General features: G+C 53.2%; 6 protein-coding genes across 6 annotated transcripts; 3 read left to right on the plus strand and 3 right to left on the minus strand.

Annotated features, from left to right (window-relative positions):
• Nucleotides 1-4,453: 4,453 nt before the first annotated feature.
• PG985_015484 (alcohol dehydrogenase) lies at nucleotides 4,454-5,924 on the minus strand (the record flags this gene model as incomplete). Its single annotated transcript, XM_066835250.1, has 5 exons — nucleotides 4,454-4,671; nucleotides 4,729-5,366; nucleotides 5,456-5,591; nucleotides 5,669-5,798; nucleotides 5,904-5,924. The coding sequence occupies 5 exons, from the start codon at nucleotides 5,922-5,924 to the stop codon at nucleotides 4,454-4,456; spliced, it is 1,143 nt and encodes a 380-aa protein (XP_066676453.1).
• A 1,315-nt stretch (nucleotides 5,925-7,239) lies between these two features.
• Nucleotides 7,240-9,123, plus strand: PG985_015485 (uncharacterized protein; the record flags this gene model as incomplete). The annotated part of the gene is made up of 1 exon (XM_066835251.1): nucleotides 7,240-9,123. The coding sequence occupies one exon, from the start codon at nucleotides 7,240-7,242 to the stop codon at nucleotides 9,121-9,123; it is 1,884 nt and encodes a 627-aa protein (XP_066676454.1).
• Nucleotides 9,124-9,595: 472 nt separating this feature from the next.
• PG985_015486 (uncharacterized protein) lies at nucleotides 9,596-10,111 on the minus strand (the record flags this gene model as incomplete). Its single annotated transcript, XM_066835252.1, has 2 exons — nucleotides 9,596-9,850; nucleotides 9,968-10,111. 2 exons carry the CDS (start codon nucleotides 10,109-10,111, stop codon nucleotides 9,596-9,598), a joined length of 399 nt encoding a protein of 132 aa, XP_066676455.1.
• A 376-nt stretch (nucleotides 10,112-10,487) lies between these two features.
• PG985_015487 (uncharacterized protein) lies at nucleotides 10,488-11,959 on the minus strand (the record flags this gene model as incomplete). Its single annotated transcript, XM_066835253.1, has 3 exons — nucleotides 10,488-10,517; nucleotides 10,575-11,691; nucleotides 11,862-11,959. 3 exons carry the CDS (start codon nucleotides 11,957-11,959, stop codon nucleotides 10,488-10,490), a joined length of 1,245 nt encoding a protein of 414 aa, XP_066676456.1.
• Nucleotides 11,960-12,369: 410 nt separating this feature from the next.
• Nucleotides 12,370-14,011, plus strand: PG985_015488 (uncharacterized protein; the record flags this gene model as incomplete). The annotated part of the gene is made up of 4 exons (XM_066835254.1): nucleotides 12,370-12,624; nucleotides 12,702-12,899; nucleotides 12,958-13,830; nucleotides 13,913-14,011. 4 exons carry the CDS (start codon nucleotides 12,370-12,372, stop codon nucleotides 14,009-14,011), a joined length of 1,425 nt encoding a protein of 474 aa, XP_066676457.1.
• A 3,157-nt stretch (nucleotides 14,012-17,168) lies between these two features.
• On the plus strand, nucleotides 17,169-20,066 carry PG985_015489 (uncharacterized protein; the record flags this gene model as incomplete). The annotated part of the gene is made up of 3 exons (XM_066835255.1): nucleotides 17,169-17,658; nucleotides 17,711-18,308; nucleotides 18,374-20,066. 3 exons carry the CDS (start codon nucleotides 17,169-17,171, stop codon nucleotides 20,064-20,066), a joined length of 2,781 nt encoding a protein of 926 aa, XP_066676458.1.
• Between the last annotated feature and the right edge of the window lie 630 nt (nucleotides 20,067-20,696).

The following is a 20,696-nucleotide window of genomic DNA, read 5'->3' on the forward strand; positions in this document are numbered from 1 at the left end:
AAGGAAGGCGAGAGGGTGATGGAAATGACTGAGTGACGGGACGAGTCACACGATGCGGGCGGACTAAAGGCAAGGCAAGGGTATTTTAGATGAACCCAGGTTTAAGCCTCAAAGATCAATTTATTAGGCCTTTCGGGTCTGGGTACATACAGTCAATCGGCATGTAGTCGGTACCGTACATACAGGCTGCATACGTACACGGAAATAGTTACCTTATCTTCGAACCGTCAGGGTCATGGGGGGGTGCAAGTCTTGGGGGAGGGTGGCTGTAGCTACTCTTGTCGATGCAGACAAAAAGGTCGAATCCACTAGAACCAGTCCATGTCCGTCCCGGGGGGCGGCGAACATTGAACAAACTGGAGAAAGAGTATGTTGAACCTTAAGGGGGGGCATAGGTAACAAAGGTGCGTTGCTTCGCTGTAGCCTGTAGGTAGTAGTAAACTCCGGTCTGCTCTAGGTTACCTACTTTGCAATGCTGTCTTCCCAATTCGAAAACAGGTGAGAATTATGCGTTGATGGTCACGATTGTTGCCAATTAGCAAACCACCCGGGTCAGCTCACCTGGCCGCCTGTCTGGGGTGATGTCTTGCCAGCCTACCCCCAATCCGAGGCGGTGATGCGCTGCGATTGAGAAAGCCGGCTAATGGCTAATATGGGGAAGGCACCCCTGGCGATTTGGCAAGGTATCCGTGGCGATGACGACTTTCCAGCCAACCTGGACAAGGCTCCGAAAGCGGGAGGCGGAGGCGAGAGGGAGACGGACAGAGAGACAGCAAAGGCGGGCCCAACAACCACCCAAGCCCATTACGCGCGCAGAAGTCACAAAAGGGAAGGCTGCCAGCTGCTGCTGCTGCTGCTGGGGTTGGGGTTCATGTTGGGCGCAAATAACTGGAAAGTCGGTATGGGTATATGTCATGTATCAGTAGTGCATGCTGCTGCTTGCTCCAATGACCTCCAATGGATCAAATGTACTGTGACTGTCGGGTCTGTCTTGGAGTGGATCGGAGGCCGGCTCCATATATTATCGACGCTGGCTGGGCATGGATGGAATTCTTGGATTTGGGATGATTCTGTTCAATGGGTCCTTAGGGGACCAGTCTCCAGTGGATTTTCCCGAACCTGACCTTACCTTACATACACGTGGGAGGCGATGCATTTCAAAAAAAACTCTTTATTCGTGACATACATACACTGGAGCATTGACTAAGCCAGCCAGCCGCTGTACTCGGTAATCAGTATAAGCTACATACATACATACCTACATACATACCTCAATCGCATGGCTGGCTCTTGGACAGACTGGTCACCGTTGGCCTGGCCGGACGGAAGGGGTGTCACTAGCAATATGCAGAATGCTGGGTGCTGGATGTAGGTTGGCCCATATCCCGGATTAGCAAATGAACAAACATCCCATCGCAAATCTCCAGCATCAACTGGAATTTGGGGTATGCAATAGCAAAGCATGTTGACCACCGTTCCGGCACACAAAGCTGGAGCTGACCAGCTGTCGCTTTGTCTCTAAGCACCGTCCCTAGCAGGGCAAATGAAACTTGTTTCTTACTTCCTTCCTTTCTTCTCGAAAGACCCCGGGCCAGTTGCGTCCAGATTGGCCTGGTTTGATCGGCCTCGGGGAATCCGAGGAATAGATGAGGTCCTGGGAACAACAACCAGCGCCATCATCATACTGGGTCTCTCTGGTGAAACTCGGACAGGATGTTTCGAGTTTGGCAAATTGGACAACAGCGCTCGGAAACTGGAAAGCTTTCTCCGGCAGCGCAGGTCAAGTGCCTGCCTTGAAGCAGGCAAAGGCAATCATAGCCATCGTATTACGATTTGCTACTACGAGGTCTCCGGTCATTCCATGCGACTCCATCCGGTCCAGACTGTCTTGGGGGGGAGCTATGCAACTTGTCGGCTAGCCTGCCGGGCTAGTAAGGCGGAGAGGCGAAACAGTGCTCTCTCTCTTATCGGTGTCAATCAATCGCTTATTGATCCGCCCTCGATGTCTTTTCTGGGAGCATCTGATCTGTCATTAGGCATTTCAGGCCCGGAAAGCAAGTAGGTGGTCAGCCCAAGACAGAGAGGTAGGTAGGTTAGCCTTGGGTGGTCTATTGGTCGGCCTATTTCTTCCAATCATCGGCGGGCAAGGCTCTTCTTTGCGAACATTGTTATAGTAAAAAGGGCGCAGTTGGCAGATTGCTCGCCTACTTACCGTCGTTGATTAATGCGCCTATGGGGACGTGTATATAGTCCAATGCGACATGCACCGCCCAGGCCGCCGCTAATGCATTTTGATTCGGTGGCATGACAAGGGGAGATACCGTCTCAATCTCAGACCGTAGGGAGGGTAACTCCAACTCTTACATCCGAGAAAGGCAGGTCTGCCCAAACGTCTGTATCTCTACAGGTACATGCACACACACACTCACTCACACATACAGACAAACAGACAAACAGATCAAATACTGCTGCATGTATCAATCATATCATACTTACATATACATGCAGTTTAGGCCTCTCTGGCGACTGTGTGTGTGTGTGTGCCATTGGGAGTCCATTTCCCGGGCTGATGGGAGATTTGAGGAATATCGAAATCTGTTCCTTTCGTATTTCCTCTGTTTGTTGACGACTTCGGTAAAGGATGGACCGGCCGCCTCGTCCTCTGCTCGGCCGGCTTCCGTTGGAGATGCTAACCGTTCCTGCCGTGCCACTAGTCCCCAACCGAAGCAAAGAGTACATGGGCATTTGACAGCAGTTGGGCATATATCGAGACAGGTTGCAAGTGCAAGTGCAGGATATATCGGCGGCTGCTGCTGCTCCCTAGCTGCTCTTGTATGGGCTTAGCAGCAAGTGTACAGCGGACACCCCTGGCTGCATGAGACGTGGTCGACTATTGGCATAGAGGCGCTAAACCAGGCGGTTGACTCGTAACATCGTGGCTCTAATTAAAGTCCACAGATCGACCTCGAGTCGGACGATCGTGTCCATTTTGTCCAACGGAGATGCGCCCAGGTTTATGGGGTGAAGTGAACAAGATGCTTATCCGACATAGGGGCGTTTCCGAAATGCCGATTCATCCCAAAGCTCGCGAGCTAGCCCTTCCCTTAAATCAATCTGGTCAACGCCAGTCGCCAGGCTCGGGTGCCAGATGGTGTCAGATATCGTTGTTTTGATCCGGCTCTCTTAATTTTTCTGGGTCGGACTAGATCATCGCCATGCCGTATGTAGCTCGTTATGAAAACGTGGATGTACAGGCGATCATTGCAAGCCCCGGGTCGACAGACAACAACAACATCCACCATCAAAGCGGGTTGTCTGTCCATCCGCCATCGAAAGACGAGCAACGCTTACTCCGGATGACGATTGATGCATTTGTTCATCGAGGCGGCCCCTCTATAGCGCCTGCTACTTGCTACTTGCTACCTGCGACTTGACTCTGGCTTGCAGTGATTGTAATTCATGCCGCTGCATATGTATGCACATGCGAAACCTCATGAGCTAGCCACGACAGACGAAGCATGCGATCCCTAGCTAGCCGGCTCCCTCTATCGCGAGGGATGGCCTTGCTCCGTTATGTACCTACATACCTGCGCAACTCAGAGATGATCAATAAAGAAAAGTGCCATCCGTCAGCCAAGTGCGCGCTACCTTATCAACCTTGCCCTGTGGCGCTTTGCTCGGTTGAGACGCCGGGCTTCCACCTCCATCATGTGGGCGATTTGTCTTCGCCCCGTCTCCGACCCAATGCGTGCCACACACAAGCAGTGAATCGGTGCGATATGCGGCTAGCGATGCAGCCAGGGTTCAGCCAGTTCATGTGTGCGACCACGACAACAACATCCGGGTCTCACTAAACTACTCATTGCGAAGGCAGATGCAGTGCGTGCACCGTCCGTCAACTCTCATTTCTGAGGTAAGCAGTCTTCATGCGACATGGCGAAAACGTCAAAACGCCGTAAGCATGACAACACCAGCGGAATGGTTCCCGTCGCACACATCACTTTCAACATCCCAATTCGGCGCATGCCTCGCGAGATGTGCACAATTTCCCCGGGCTTATCAGCGCTCCAAGACTCGTACACAAATATGCCGCATTGGACTGTCATGTTCATCAGAGGAGATCGCGTTCTGCACGGTTCCACCGGCCGGACCGGCAATATCCTCATTGGTTTTCACTGAGAGGAAAAACGTCAGCGACGAGGACAAGTGATGATGTAAACCAGTGGGGTCACATATGGGGAAACAAAACGAACCCCTATGGCCGCATCGGGGCCAATGACGCTGACGGGTAGCCCAATGACATTCACGAACACGGAAGTCAACCCATGATTTGACTGGGTATATGGCTGACCTGACTCAATGTGGCCATCCGGGTGCTTCATACCTAGCTAGATACATCTATATACATTCACCAAGACAGCCAATCTCGTAAGCTCAGTGCTTTTGCGCTCCTTTATTCCTTCATCGTCACCACACATCGAATGCAGTCTCCGGCCTTCATCTGCTCGAATGCGGTGTTGATGTCCTTCAGGGACTCACGGTGCGTGATGAACTCGTCAACCTTGAGCTTACCACCCAAGTAGTCTTGGACGAGCTCAGGAAGCTGAGATCGACCCTTGACACCGCCGAATGCGCATCCCTTCCAGACACGGCCTGTGACCAATTGGAAGGCTATGTATGATGTGTTAGCAGCTGTTGCAACATGCATTGTTTATAGGGTTCACTTACGGCGAGTGGCAATCTCCTGGCCAGCGGCAGCGACACCGATGATGATGCTCTGGCCCCAGCCCTTGTGGGAGGCCTCGAGAGCTGCACGCATGACGCCAACGTTCCCAGTGCAGTCAAAGGTGTAGTCGCAACCGCCGTCGGTCATCTCAATAAGCTTCTCAACGATGGTCTGGCCCTCCAGCTTGCTGGGGTTCACGAAGTCGGTTGCGCCAAACTTCTTGGACCACTCCTCCTTGGATGGGTTAACGTCGACGACAATGATCTTGCCAGCCTTTTGCGCCACGGCGCCCTGCACGACTGACAAACCAACACAGCCGGCACCGAAGACGGCAACGTTGGATCCCTCGTCGACGTTGGCGGTGATTCGTGCGGCACCGTAACCGGTGGTGATTCCGCAACCAAGCAAGCAGGTTCGGTCCATGGGAGCGTCCTGCTGGACCGCTACTACGGAGATATCCGCTACGACTGTGTACTGGGAGAAGGTAGAGGTACCCATGAAGTGCAAGAGCTCCTTGCCCTTGCAGGTGAATCGAGAGGTGCCATCGGGCATGACACCCTTGCCCTGAGTGGCTCGGATCTTGCCACACAAGTTGGTCTTGCCAGACTTGCAGAACTTGCATTCCTTGCATTCCGGTGTGCTGTAATGACCGAAGCGTTAGTGGAAAGGGTCGACGACAGCATACTGGGCAAGGCCACACTGGCGTGGCAGTAGGTAGGGCTGACGTACTAAAGAGCGACGACGTGGTCGCCAGGCTTGACGTTGGTAACGCCCTCACCAACAGACTCGACGATACCGGCACCCTCGTGACCCAGGACGATGGGGAAAGCACCTTCGGGGTCCTTGCCGGATAGTGTGTACGCATCTAGTTAAACGAAGAACTCCGCTTAGCTCGCTGTTCGGAGATGGTTCGGGATTGCTGAGACTCGACGGGATACACACCTGTATGGCAGACACCAGTATAGTAAATCTGAATACGGACTTCGTGGGCTTGCGGTGGTGCCACCTCGATCTCCTCGATGCTCAGGTCCTTGCCGGCCTCCCAGGCGACGGCGGCCTGGCACTTGATGGGCTGTTCGTGTCGTGACAGAGTTAGCTCTCTCCAGAGTTGCCGCGAGCTACCCCTCCCGGCTCACCCGCGGGGTAAGTTCTCAGAGAGGAGGGGAATGGATCGTACCTTGCCAACGGTATCAGCCATTGTAATTGGATTTGAGGATGGTAGGTATTCTTCGGGGTAGATGATGACAGTTATGACGAATTCAAAACAGACCAGGGAAACGGCTTTTTATATGAATGGGATCAGGTACAGGTTGGTTTCGGGCCAGAAGTCTTGCTCGATATCGGCATAAACTAAGCTATCTTCTAAGCCCCTCCAACGTGGCCGGGGATATTTATTCCTACATTGGTTATGGGTGGAGCCCCCGGCAGTTTTGCCGTGGATGCTGATGTCACGCCCTGGCAACAATACTGGACTCCCAGATCGGCGTGTAGAAATATGGCCGGAGATAAGATATCCAGCAGATTCCATACTGATGACTCGATGGGCGTACCGGATATGCCTGCTCATTATATACCGCTATTCCTGTTATTTGTTTCAATTTTCAATCGTAAACGTTGGATCAGGACGCCCGCTATTGGAGTCCTTCTGTTCTGTCGATATAGTTGAGACCACCCGCTGTACTAACCTAAAGTGCTCAACTGAGAGGACCCATACCTACATCCTCAAACAACAGCATAAACCTCGAACCTTCTATGGATAACACCTCTTTAACTCCGTTGCTACTGCAAATGCTAATCAGTTCAGGAGAAAGCGCGATGGTTGTCCTACCTACATGTAAGCTACAGGCAGATTAAATGCACATTTGAGATATACCAGGTCCCTATGAATCGACTTCCCATGGCGACGTTTTGGGGTGATAAAACATGTACAGTGTGAGCATACGGTGCCAATTCGTCGCAACAACACAGCAACTCGCATGGTCTCGCATTCCAGTGTCAAGGTTACTGTGTTCCCATCACAGTGCTGGAAACAACAAAGCACGAAACGCATCTGGACGTCCACACAGAGACTCATGTTCTCGGGTTTTCGCAACTCGATCATCTTGAAACCTACGAGGCGCTTGATTGAAGTCCATTGGATCAATTAAAAGGTCCATACAGATCTATTGATTCCCTCATAAACGTGGCAGAACTGTTCGTGGCGGCGCGCTTGGTTCGGTTTCGTAAGCTGCGGTGTCTGGGCATAACATTAAAGTCTCCTATCATCAACGTCTATTGTTATCCCCTTGATGAATGGGTGGTTATTCCATTCCAACTCCCAGTTCTATTGAATAAACGTCCACGTGGGGCTTGTTCCGCGTCGGTTCACTTGGGCTCTCATCTGCTGCTTCGTGGTGGCAACCGTCAATTCCCGTGGCTCACCACTTTACCCAGCTGATGACCACATGCTTGCACTGCTGGAGGACTGAATGTTTGCCATCGCAATCACAATCGCCATCGTCACCTTCATCATCATGGCTTCCTCTTTGGGCATGCTAAAGAGCCTGCCTTGCCCTGCTGGCAAGAGTTGCACAGCCTTCCAGTGTCTGTTCAAGCACGAGGAAGACGCTGAAGCCAAACCGAGCCACGATAATGCTGCTGGAGCACCTGAGGTCCCATTAACAGCATCTACTAACCAAGATACGCCTAGAAAACGGCAGAAGGTTGTGCCTGCCAGTCAGGCTGAAAAGGCAGTTGCAACCCCCCAGGTGCAGGCCGTATCTCCACCACTGAAGCACAAGGACCCTGCGATGGCGACACAACCTGAGAAACCAAGCCCTGTTATGCCGGATGCGCAGAAATCCAAGGCTCCCAAGCCAGCTGTTGCAGCTGTGCCCAAGAAGATCGAGACGCTCAATGCTCGTCACCTCGGAAAAGCACCTGCCAAGCACGACATGCGCAACAAGCTGCTCAAACTGCTCCACGAGAGCTACGTCAGGCTGAATACGGAGCTCAAGAAGGAGACCAAGGGAAAGGACGGCCCTGAGGCTGCTCTGGTCCTGTCGGATCAGGAGCTCATCGTGAAGGCTCTCGACGAGGAGGAACATTACGCCGTCAAGAAACTGACAATCTACAACAATGCCTTCAAGAACCGCATCATGTACTACAAAAAAATGAAGCTGGCCCAATGGGAGGAGGAACGATTGGAGTCAATAAAGAAGGAGTACGGAACTGGAGAAGAATCGAAGGAAGCAGCGAAGCCGAAGCCTATCGAGACGGGTCTGACGCCGGAGCAGGAGGTCGATTTCCTTCACCGTCTTTCTGTGGATCTCGTGACGCTGCAACATTTCGGTTATATTGCTACGGTCCCCAAAGACGAAGATATCGAGAAGGCCAAGAAGGCCGTGGAGGCCTCAGGTAACTTCGAGGTCTGCGATCGATGCACCAGACGATTTGCTGTGTTTCCTGGTCGCCGAGAAGAGGATGGAGCTCTAGCATCCAACGGCCCATGTGTCCACCACCCTGGAAAGGCATACTACCTCGACAGAATCCCCGGAGACCGGCTCAGTGAGAGAACAAGGAAGTACCGCTGTTGCCACCAAAGCTTCGGAGACACCAACGGTTGCACAACGACCGAGAACCACGTCTTTAAATCAACAGATCCTGCTAGATTAGCAAGCGTGGTGAACTTTGTTGAAACGCCTCCCAACCCCAACGTCCCCAAGGGCAGAGCAGTCAGCTTCGATTGCGAGATGGGCTACACAGTCTACGGCATGGAACTGATCCGCCTCACTGCAGTATCCTGGCCTACAGGAGAAGAGCTTCTTGACGTTCTCGTCCTGCCGGTCGGAGAATACATTGACCTGAACACTCGTTATTCGGGAGTACGCCCAGAGGACCTGGCAGAGGCCGAGAGATGGAAGCCTGGAGACGATCACAGACCTACTGTGTTGCCTTCGACCGGCGAGTCACCTCCTCGACGAAAGCTCAAGCTCGTACCATCACCACAGGCGGCTCGCGATCTGTTCTTTACCCTGATCGCACCAGACACTCCAGTGATTGCACACGGCGCTGAGAATGACCTAACTGCCCTTCGCGTGGTTCACCCTACTGTCGTCGATACCGTCCTTCTTTACCCGCACAAGAAAGGACTGCCGATCCGAAACGGCCTTAAATACTTAATGGAAACCATGCTGGATCGTAAGATCCAGGTCGATGATTCGGTTGATAAGATGCAGGGGCACGATAGTGCAGAAGATGCAAGGGCAGCTGGTGATCTAGTCAGACTTAAGGTAAAGACTGAATGGGAAGACCGTAAAAGAAGGGGGTGGACTATTAGTGGCGATGGTACCACCATCCAACCCCCCTCGGAATCGGAGGCATGGTCTATGCCTGGAAAGAAGGGTAAAGCCCATTAGCCGGGGCGTATAGCGTTTACGAGGTAGCCCATAGAGACGATTACACCAACGACGATTATTCTTAACAAATTGAATTTTGTTCTGGTACTTTTCGCGTAATCTTGAATGCCGTTTTTGGCCGAATGGAGGAAGAATGGACGTTTATCGAGTAGCATAGGTAGTAATAGGTTAATTGGTCTAGATGGTGGGATAACATGCTGGAATGATACGGCGTTTAGGACATGGAATAGCTGGTTCGCAGCGGAATAAGTGGACAGTAGTAGGAGCGGCTGACGATGGTATAATGGTATATTCAGCTAGTAGTCGACACGGAATAATTGATTCCTGTATGTCCTTAAGGGCGCTCCCCCATGGCAGATCTATGAGCCAAAGAGTTGCAATGGAGACATCGGCCAGGTATAGTCAGTGTTCTTCCCAGGCCTACATGCGGCAACAAAGTAGCATGGCCAACGACAGTCTCTCTACGTAACGTTTACTCGAGCCACGAATTCTCCCCACTTTGCTGCGTCATCACCATCATCCACGACTTCTCACCACCGCCAACTTCGGAGCGAGAGAACTCCTTGACATCCGCCACGTCGGCCGCCCCGAACTCCCCGTAGAGGTGCGCGCAACCGTCCATCGGGCCCTCCCAGCGCGTCTTCTCGGCGAAGGGCCCACTGAAGCGCAGCTTGAGGACCCAGAGGCTGGCGGCTTGGGCAAAGAACATGTCAGCTATTCTCGGGACCTAGGTCGTACGGGGCAACGCATGTGTTAGCAGGGCGGTAGGTGGGCTTGTTTCTTCAGGTATAACAAGTTCATTTTCCTATTTGGGACAGATAGACGGGTAGACAGACAGACGTACCTGCACTGCATCGCTGAGGTGGATGAAGCCGTCTTGTTTGTCGAGGTCGGAGGGCGGATAGGTCTCCGGGATCGGCGAGGGCGGAGCCGCCGGGAGGATCTTGTAGAGGTACTTCGGGAGCGGCGAAGGGGGTGACCACGTCATTTTGTATACTTGGGCACGCAACGCGAGCTATCGTCACTTTGTTTCGAGGCAAGTGGACGTAGGAATAAGAGTATTGGAAAACCGGACCCAGTCATCAGTGATGGTTGGCGTTGGGCTCAGGGCTGCAGCCAGCTTATGGAGTACCCGGTTGCTCCCCGTCCTAGACGTATGAGATTACCTCCGCAGTAGACGGGTCCGCCCCAAGGTCGCATTCTAGACTACAGCTCACTCGTCATACCCATCACGGAAATTGCGATGCCTCGGATCCGAGATGTCACAGAATTAGGATAACTACATTCAGAGTAGGAAAGGCATGGTCTAGCCAACAAAGCAGTCTATTACTCTATCTATCCAGGCAGGCCAATTCTAACAGAGCCTATGCTCGCCCGACCTTGAATGATAGAACCTGGATGCAGTTAGTAGGTAATCCAAGGAGAGGTCTGATGTGTTTAGAGGGACTTACATCATGCTTTCCGACCGACACGATATCGTCTTCCGAGACACGAGTGCCTCCGACACCTTCTACATATGCTATTGTCACATCACCCATGACCTTCTTTGCTACATCACCAACCGTACTGTTTCTCTTCACCAACACGCAGTCTCGGAACACAGCCCTCGCGTCGTTTCCTGAACTGAACGTAGCTGTACTTCGTACGGGGAAAATAGGGACGAGCCCCAGTAGTTTCGCCGCGGCCGAAAGCACCTCGACAACACCTGTAGAGTTGTATCGGTATAATATCATATCCTTATACTCATCGATGATCTCTGTGTTCTTCTCGTCCAGCTCCTTGAGACCGCCGCCCTCGGGGTCGCCGTCGTCAATGAGATCTTGCCTCGTCCATACGGAGTCGCTACCCTCGACGTATTGGACGTAGCCCTGCTTGGCCATTTTTCGCAAGAACAATTCGGCCCTTGCCGAGCACGGCACCACTAGGCTGTTCTTGTACATTTTGGTGATCTTCATGAGGTTCGTATAAGCATCCGGATCGTCGATCTTGTTGAGCGCTATCACGGTCGGGAACTTCTCGTCTGTGAATGCGGCGACGACGCGATCCACCGTCTCCTCGGACCAGTGCTCGAGGGGCTCCTTCAGGGCCAGCTTGTCCAACGTGCGCGCTACCAGCTGCGTGGTGGCACCGTAACCGGAAAATTGGGCTTGCAGGGTGTCCACCGCGGCCGCCTTCACCGCAACATGCCGTCTCTTGATGGACCCCCAGCGCTGGTACAGGTTGCCCTTGATCCAGGCGACGATCTCGCTCCGCAACCAGGCAATGTCCTGCGACGGGTCGTACCCCCTAGTGTTCTCCCCCTCGGCGTTCGTCCTCCCGCTGGCGTCCACGACGTGAACCAGGGCGTCGGCGTGTCGGAGATCGTCCAGGAACTTGTTGCCTAGTCCTTTGCCTTCGTGGGCGCCCGGGACGAGTCCCGCGACGTCGAGCAGCTCGATGGGGACCGAGCGCTTGCCGTCTACGCAGCCTCCGTAGTTGGGCTTGCACCTGTCCGACACATCAAACCTCTTACAGGCGCAGTCTATTTGGAGGTAGCCGATGGCTCTTTGGGGGTCGATGGTGGTGAATCTGGAAGGGGGAAAAATCAACAAATGAGTCCAATATCCCAGCGCGCACCATGTGTATATATCGAACGGACGTGTCAGGGGTATCCATACGGGTAATTGCCTGCATCGCGTTAAAGAGAATATATATCAGTGGGCGTCGTTCGCGTTGCGGTGGTGGCTTTTGGGATCTACCCACCAACTTTGGAAGTCGCATCGGTTAAGCTGTTCAGCGTGGTACTCTTGCCGGCCGATGGCTTGCCAACCAGAGCGATCAATGGATCGCGAGCCATGGTACAATAGAATCTCTGCTGTGTCGGCTCTTGAGCTACTTGGCTTGGTTGCTGCCTTCAAAAGTCGCAGTTGTTTCGTGGTTGATCTTGGGCAGTACTACGTAGTGGGATAACTTTTTGGATGGTGGGGTTCTTCCTTGGTTATCGTATCATTAAATCATCTATGGCGGGGTCCTTTTTGCGTCGGCTTCAAGTACGTAATCAAATTGCAAGGATTCGGTGTTAAGGCATCCAACGTAGCGACAAGTCCAAGACAGCTGGATTGACTGATATTCTGTACTGAATCGATCAAAGCGACTGGGTGCCATCGTCTCTTGCGCATAGGACAGACAGGCACTCCCTGGATGACTCGAGAGCCTCGTTCTTGCACAGTTTCTTCCTAGGTTCTACTTGTCCCCCCAATATCCAACATGCATAGGGCCGTGTTTCCCTTGCATGACATGCCGGCGTGGTGTGCTCTCAACGATGTCAAATTCCGCAATGTCAAGATTGAGGAAGTCGAGGGTCGTGGCTACGGCCTGGTTGCCGATGCAGACTTGTCGTCTAGCGGAGCCGACGCAATGCTGGAGATACCACACGACTTGGTCTTATCAGCACAAGCAGTCGAAGACTATGCCAAAATTGATCAGAACTTCCGAGATCTTTTCGAGAAAGCCGGCCACCAGGTTAGTCGTTGCTCCCTGCCGGACCTCTTGGAAGTTGTGCTTTTGTGCTTGTGTGTGTAAGACTAGTTCCTAACTAGGAAGCCGTACAGTCGCATAGAGCCGACATATTGTTGTATTTGTTGATGCAAATGATACTGTCGTCTCCTGGCTTCCCCGATATCCAGGGCGTCGTCTCTCCATGGACTCAGTATGTCGGCCTCCTGCCAAGCCAGATACCTGTGCCCACAACGTGGTCAGACGCCGAGCGCGCACATCTACACGGGACCTCCCTCGAAGTAAGCTCTATGTCCATCTGGAAATCCATAAATCGTTGTAGTCTAACAATATAATCAGAGTGCTGTCTCCGCCAAACTAGCTGCCCTCGCCAGAGAGTTTGATGTGATCAAAGCAAAGTCAGACGACCTCCGTTTCTGGTATGACAATGTGTGGGCGGACGAACGGGTCACTGCCCACGATTGGGTGTTGCTTGACGCCATATACAGATCAAGGTCTTTAGAGCTACCGTCGTCGGGCGAGTCTATGGTACCATGCCTAGACTTGGTCAATCACTCTACTCAGGCAACTGCTCGCTTCGAAGAAGTCAGCCAAGAGCAGGTCACTCTTGTCCTCAGAGATGGCCTTAGCATCTCTAAAGACCAGGAGATCACGATAGACTATGGGCAAGGAAAGTCAGCAGCGGAGATGCTGTTTAGTTACGGCTTCATCGACCCGAACTGCCAAGCAGGGAAACTAGTCGTACCTCTGGAACCTATGGAAGACGACCCCCTTGCAAAGGCCAAGATGCATATATACGGGTCACCACCTGCGATCCAGGTCACAGATGGCGAGGATGGCATTCCTGAGTGGAGTGCCCCTTTTGCCTACCTGATGTGCTTGAACGAGGAGGATGGTCTCAATTTTGCTGTGGTGCAAGAGACTGATGGATCTCGAGAACTAAAACTCTACTGGCAAGATGAGGACGCAACAGCTCACGTGAACGAGCTAGGGACTTTGATAAAGGGCCACGAACTATGCAAAATATTCGAGCTAAGAGTCGTCACTGTTGTATCCGAATGTCTCCAAGAACAACTCGAAAAATTGAAGACCCCAGTCAACAGCAGCAAATATCCCGGCCCAACACGGGAGGACATTGTCCGAACTGCAACACATCTGAGAGAAGCCGAGAAAGACCTCCTAGAGAGGATGGTAGAGAAGCTTGAAGCCCAGGTAAGTCTATGTCCCGTACAGGCAAATAACTTGAAACGATCTTTCCTCAGATTCATTGCTAAACATAGGTGTTCTGGTGTAGAGAGACGACCTCTTTTCAGACGATGGTGTGCTTGCGTACCTGGAGTCGATGGCTGCCCCAAAGGACGAGGACCACCCTGATGACGAAGATTTCAGTTGATTGGCCGGCCATACCAGGGGAGATGCGCAGCCAGAACGGACTCACCTGGTTCATGCAATAGGCACAGTCACAATTGTCTAGACACTACGGCTACCCACCTACGGAGAGTGCGTTTCCGCCCAGGTGAAACAAACACTTCATACGAACGCGTGCGCAGTTGCCTAATACACTAAAACTGAAGACCCGGTGACAACATAGCTAAGCATCATGACAGCACAGTGAAGTTGAAAAGATGTGGGACCTTTGGATAGTCGTAGTCAGCCCCATTTCTGGCCGCGCGCCATTCTGTCCTCTGACTAGTGGTGACTGCGCCTACTCCTGACAGCTCTATGCAATTTCAACCTGGCCGTCTCATTTACAGAGTCATCTAAAACCCCGGAGTCGCCATGTCCATGCAGAATTGGATGGCCAGCACACGGCAGATTGCCCTGGCTGTGTTGGTTGGGCTGGCTAGTATTTGAGCTGTGCCACGAGTTACCCCAATGGATGTATTTATCCAGTTGGCCAGGGTATCGCATTCTACCGGCAACCCTGACTGCGCATCTCGGCCATGGCGGGCCCCGGGGAGCACAGTCCAGGTAAGATGCTCGATTTGGTTGAATTCGTCCGATTGCCGATATATATTTATTGGTTATCGGTTATAGTATTACAACATATTCAAACAAAGGTGGCATGTACATGGGGCCAAGCAGGAACGACACCTTTTACTTATCTGATCGGCCACCTCACCTAGGTCTTCTTTGCCCATAGCGTACACCTTCACAGCTCGGACAAAGTAGAGGGTTGGGGTGGGAGCTTCGATTGAGTCCCCCCGCGAGACCTGCCTGTCGAACTCAACAGAAAGTGCCGTCTCCCCAAGATACATGCGTTTCTGAGGGATAAACACTGTTGCAGGGCCAATCAAAGCAGTCCCATGTCTCACAGCAGCTGCCAACCATACAGGGTCTCCAGTTACTTGCAGATGCAGGGCACCGTTTGAGCACAACTGCCAAGGAACAAGGTGCAGATCATCCCCAGGGCGCCACTGCAAATGCCTATGTCCGAACAACAACCATGCAGCCATGAGCACGCAGCACGATAATTACTAGGGAAGGGCTCCGATCAGCCCATCTAGCAACGACAACTAGATCATCACCGACCCCAGGATTTCGGTAGTCTAGTCATTGGATCTCCTATCACAATGTCACCTCAGACGCTTGGCTGGCTAACCGACGCTATAGCAAAGGCTATAGGCCTGATACCATTAGTAATAGATGAAAGCATACTGTAGCAAACATCTAGGGGTTGTCCTTGGAGGAGGGCATCGGACAAGTTCCACGTGGTTATGGATTTTGTGCAACCTTTACTGGCGGACTGACCCGGATCCCCGAGCTACTTGATGTTTCCATTCGTAAGGCGTTCGACTACTCGAGTCAGCACACTCACCTACTTCCCTACCTAGCCAAAACCCGCTACATTGGTAACCTTTGTACCGCCAAGCTAGTGATATTACCAGGTATCGTATATGGATAAGCATGAGACAAGGAATCGCCACATATGATTATCTAGTAACACTGGATCGAAGGCGATACGTCATGGGCAGATCGGCCATTACTCAATCGTACATGCTGGGCACGCTGGCTGGGCTGCTGGGAGGGCAAAAGAGTGGACGGCTACAGCACCACCCCGTTCTTCTGCCCGTATCGACCCGTCCCAGGCGAAATAAAGCACAAAATAAGGCATTGGGGATCGCTGTTTTAGGCCATCGCTAGTCCGGTTACCGGCCTGCGAAAGTCGGGGCTTAGTGCAGCTTGCTAGACTCTGCCAGGCACCCAGCAAGTGCAAGCACCCCATGTGCCATGCCATGCCATGGATCAAGTGAAGCAAGCTATGCAGTCTGCGTCTGCTGACCTACAGCGCTTGGCATCCATACTAACTGAAATCAACATCGCGACTCTCGCGCCTTTCTCCCCATCCCCCTTCTCCTTGCCCACACATACATGCCCTACGCAAACACCCGACGACTGACTCTTGCGTGCTACCCCAGACGCCATGATTGGGTGGAGATCCGAGGTAGTATACATGCGAGAAGAAGACGGGGAAGAGCGACTATGGCCCTCTTGGGACTAGAGCCCACGACGAGTCTACTGGTGCTGTTACACTACCTAAGGGCTTACCAGAGACGACGAGGGCGACCGGGATGGTGATTTGAAGGACCAGTCTGGAACTGGCAACGGCATGACCAGGACAACGGTGTCGTGTGTACTTGGTCCTTCTTGGCCCTAGTACCGGTCGTTCGGAGCCCAAAACCTTTTGATTCCCATCGTCGGTGATTGGCGAGAAGCGAATGGTGTGGGCGGGGGAAGGCATGGGTGCTGGTGGGAGGATGTGTACGACCCCAGTTCTTGCCCAGTCGACCTTGCCCATTCTGCCCAGTCGCCCAGTCGTGCCATTCCACCCCACCCGGGGTAGTGAGGGTAGTTGGGTAGGTCGTTTGGAAAACGGAGCAATGGGCGAGAACCGTGTTGTTCTTTCATCATCCTCGCCGATAATCTCTCCTCTTTCTATCCTCGTTCAGGATAGGATTCGTGCCCCCCTGCCACTGACTGCCACACCCCCTTGTCCACCCCAGATTTTTTCTCGACGGCGCTATTGGTAGGCTGCGTAGCTGAAGGAGGGGACGGGGGATCCGCTGGGCTCCGCTGTTCCGTTTCCCTTAATCTTCTCCACACTCTCACCCACGATTCTCCATTGATTCTCGTCCATACCAACTCTTGTCTCCCTTTTCCCTTCCTTTCATCTGGTGTTTTCCTACTCCTTGCTCCCGGAAACATATATCGAATACTATTCTGGTCGTGCCAAGCGCCGCCCTCCCTTGAACCCCCTGAGCCGTTATACCGACTAGACATTCTCTGGAGAATACAATACCACGCAGTTTTGCCCATCTACCGGCGTAGAAACCACCCATTATCTCATCGCCCTGACCGCAAAAGTCCCACGGGCAGGAGAAGGCCCGATAGGCTGTAGTGGAGCCTGCTCACGCGATAACCGCGTCTCATCCCTCACCACTGCACAGCGACATCAGGGATGAAATCATCGCCAAGCTGCTATATCAAGCACTAAGGCCATTATCGTTCGAGCCCTGATTCCTATCCTAGAGATAGAGGTCGCCGCCATCATGCCGGGAATTCTGCCTATGAAGGTGATCAAGGTGGGCACCAGCTCACAAAGCCGCATCGCTCAGGCCTGTGACCGGTGCCGGTCCAAGAAGATCCGGTGCGACGGCATCCGGCCGACGTGCTCGCAATGTGCCAACGTAGGGTTCGAGTGTCGCACCAGCGACAAACTCAGTCGTCGTGCCTTTCCTCGCGGTTACACCGAGTCGCTTGAGGAGCGAGTCAGAGCGCTGGAGGCCGAGAACCGGGAGCTCAAGGACCTGCTAGACGAGAAGGATGAGAAGATCGATATGCTGTCCAAAATGCACGGCCATCAGCATCGCCGGGTCTCGGAATCCCCTAATTCACCATTATCGGCGGCCGGGTCCAGGAAGGACCAGGGGCCGCCAGTCAAAGAAGACACCTTCCGTGTGCAAGCATCACCGCTCTTGCTCGGTGTCGAGAACTCAGACTCCTACTTTATGGGGCCATCGAGTGGTCGTTCGTTCATCGGTAAGTGGCGCGGACGTGACGGCTCAAAGTCATATTTCTAACCTGGTTGCAGAAACATTCAAGCGCAGGCTTCAGGAGAATGGAAAGTCTTGCTCCGACTTTAACCCAGAGGCGTTCCTCCATATACAAGGATGCTCACCTTTGACCACGAAGGAGCCGGCAGCAGCATTGCGGATCCCGCCGAGGCTGTTCACTGATCGTTGCGTCAACGTGTACTTCCAGGAGTGGGCGCCGCTCTTCCCTGTATTGCATAAGCCTACTTTCCTTCGGCTCTACGAGGATTTCTCGGCCGATACCGACAAAGTCAAGAGCAACTACAAGATGGCTCAGCTGTACCTTGTCTTCGGTATTGCTTCGTTGTCGAGCGAGTCGCCCGACTACGAACAGATCGCTGCGTGCGAGGACCAGTGGCAAAAGGCCCTCGACGCCATCCTCATGGAGAACACGATGAACACGCTGCAGTGCTTAGTGCTTGCTCTGATGTACTGCAGTATAAGGGCAGACTACAAGCGCTTGGTACACTATAAGGGCGTGGCCGTGGCTCTGTCACATCGATTGGGACTGCATCAGAGCCAGAAGCGCTTCTCTTTCGGCGCTTTGACCATCGAAACCCGGAAGAAGGTCTTCTGGACTCTGTATGCGCTTGACTGGTAAGCCTCTACCCCTGTATCCTTCTTGAAACCCGGTGACACCAATGACTGACCCATTCCCGCAGTTTCTCTGCCGCCATGCTCGGATTGCCCAAGGTACTTCGAGAGGAAGATATCCATACAGAGCTCCCATGCGATTGCGATGACGAGTATGTTACGGAAAAGGGGTTCCAGCCTACTCTGCCTGGAGAATACACCCGGATCTCAAGCGCCCTTGCGCTGTTCAGATTGTCACGCATCCTTGCAAAGGTCTTGGGCAAGAATTATCCTGCCTCAACTTCCTACGAGCTTTCTTTGCAACAAATCTCTGCTCTTGATGCCGAGTTGTGCGAGTGGAGCGAGGATCTACCAGCTCACCTGAAGCTCACCTTCGCTCAGGACAAGCCGTCTACCGAGGTCACCGGAAGCCGCTCCCCGATCCTGGCACTCGCCTACTACCACACGCGTATCCTTATCCACCGGCCCGCTATCGGGACCAACCTTGGCTCCAAGGACGCCCCGTCTCTCATGGCCGTCTCGGAGGCGAGCAAGCACACGATCCAGATCATCCAGTTACTCGAAGAGCGTGGAATGTCGTTCTCCTTCTGCCTCAACAAGACGGATATCCTCGTCCTGTGTGGCATGACCCTCTTGTACCAGGCCATCGGTCTGAAACAGGAAAGCAAACTCATGAAAGATGGCACTCGACTCGTCAACGCTGTACTCAAGATTCTACAGAAGTCCAAAGCACTTGGAACCCTGAACCTGAAGAAGGTAGCCTCCATGGTCGTGCCCGTCGAGGACCAGACCTCCAAACCCAAGACGACATCGCCGCCTCTAGTAGCTGCGACGCCGTTGTCCACACGGGCTAGCAAAAGCCCAGAAATGGCAGCACCGCCTCTGAGAGCCTCGCCCGGCGCCCCTGCTCCCCGGAAAAAGTCGAGCCACAACATCGGGCGCCATCTGAGCGCGAGTGTAAGCGAGACGGATCTGCTGGCGCAACAAGAAAAGCTTCGACGCATGACGACGCCGAGCGCATCCGCCATCCGCCCAGACTTCTACCGCCCCCTCTCTCGCGCCTCATTCGACGGCACGAACCAGGAACACGTCATGCCTCCCCGCCGAGACCACCGCTACTCAATTTCGCATCTGCAGCAATCGATGATGCGGTTATCGCCGGCCCAGAAGACGAAGGCGAACCTCGACTACCTTTCGCTACAGAACAACCACCCGGCCGCGCCTATGCACCACCCCCTTTCACCAGGCGAGCAAGCGCACGCCTACCCCTCGCACCTTGCAAGCCGTCCTCACCAGACACCACCGCCCATCTACTCTGTCCCCAACACCTTCACTGGGGAGAAGCGGGGTGCCGCTGGTGGCGTGTCGCCCACGGAATGGGAGGCGCTGCTCGGCGCCATGGACGGCGGACAGGCTAACGTGTATGACGCCATCTACGGCGGTCCGGCCATCTCGCTCCAAGAGGCCGAGTCTACACACTCGGGCGGCGAGACGGTCTACGGCGACTGGTCGCCGGACTCGTGGGACCTGAGCGGCCTCCAAGTGGGCCACCAGAGCCAAAGCGTGTTCAGCCTCAGCGACGAGAGCTTGTCGTCCGACGACGTGGGTGCCGGTACCGAGGCGTTCGCCGGTATGGGCGGCAGCGACGATTTCCAACAACAACATCATCATAACAATAACAACCACAATAATCTGCATCACCACTCGCGCTTCGCGCATGAGACCCTCATGCTAGACGGCTTGGATTTGTCGCTAGTCTAACGAACGAACGAGTGGTTGCCGATTTGCTTTTTCTTTTTTCGCTCGGGAAATGATGAGAGCATGACTTGACGTGTCTGCCCCCCTTTCCCCATGACGAGTATAGGTGTTACGTGAGTCCGTGGATGACTTTTTGTTTTCCCCCTGGTCGGAGTTGGTTGGTTGGACTTTGTGTGCAAGCGGTGCACATTATATGGAATTGGGAACCAAAGGGGTATATGCTACGGCTGGTGGCCCAGAGTGTCTTGTCCATAATTACCAGACTCAGGGCGTTGGCAGGTGCCTGCTATGTGTGACTTTTGTTTTTTGTGTTTTTGGGTTATCGTTTTTTATTAATTCTCCTCGTGGTTCTTGGAGTTATTTATCGTTTCTGCTGGAAGAGAAAGAGGGAGAGAACAAATGTAGCGAGATTAAAAACAAAACATTTCGAAGAAGCTCGAATATGGGAAAGAATTTGGCTATGTAAAACAAATTATAACTGAATCGTATCAAGCACAAGGATTCGAGCAGACGTTTGGTCGTGAAGCCCCGTCCCTTTCCTTCCCTCTCTTGATCTTTCGTTTTCTTTGCCAACCAGTCTATCTATCGGGTCTCCTGATGACATGTCAGCGTGAGCTCTGCAAGGGGGTTTTA

Source organism: Apiospora marii (genome assembly GCF_038362585.1).
Source record: "Apiospora marii strain CBS 49790 chromosome Unknown utg000013l_segment0_segment0, whole genome shotgun sequence".
Taxonomy (NCBI): domain Eukaryota; kingdom Fungi; phylum Ascomycota; class Sordariomycetes; order Amphisphaeriales; family Apiosporaceae; genus Apiospora; species Apiospora marii.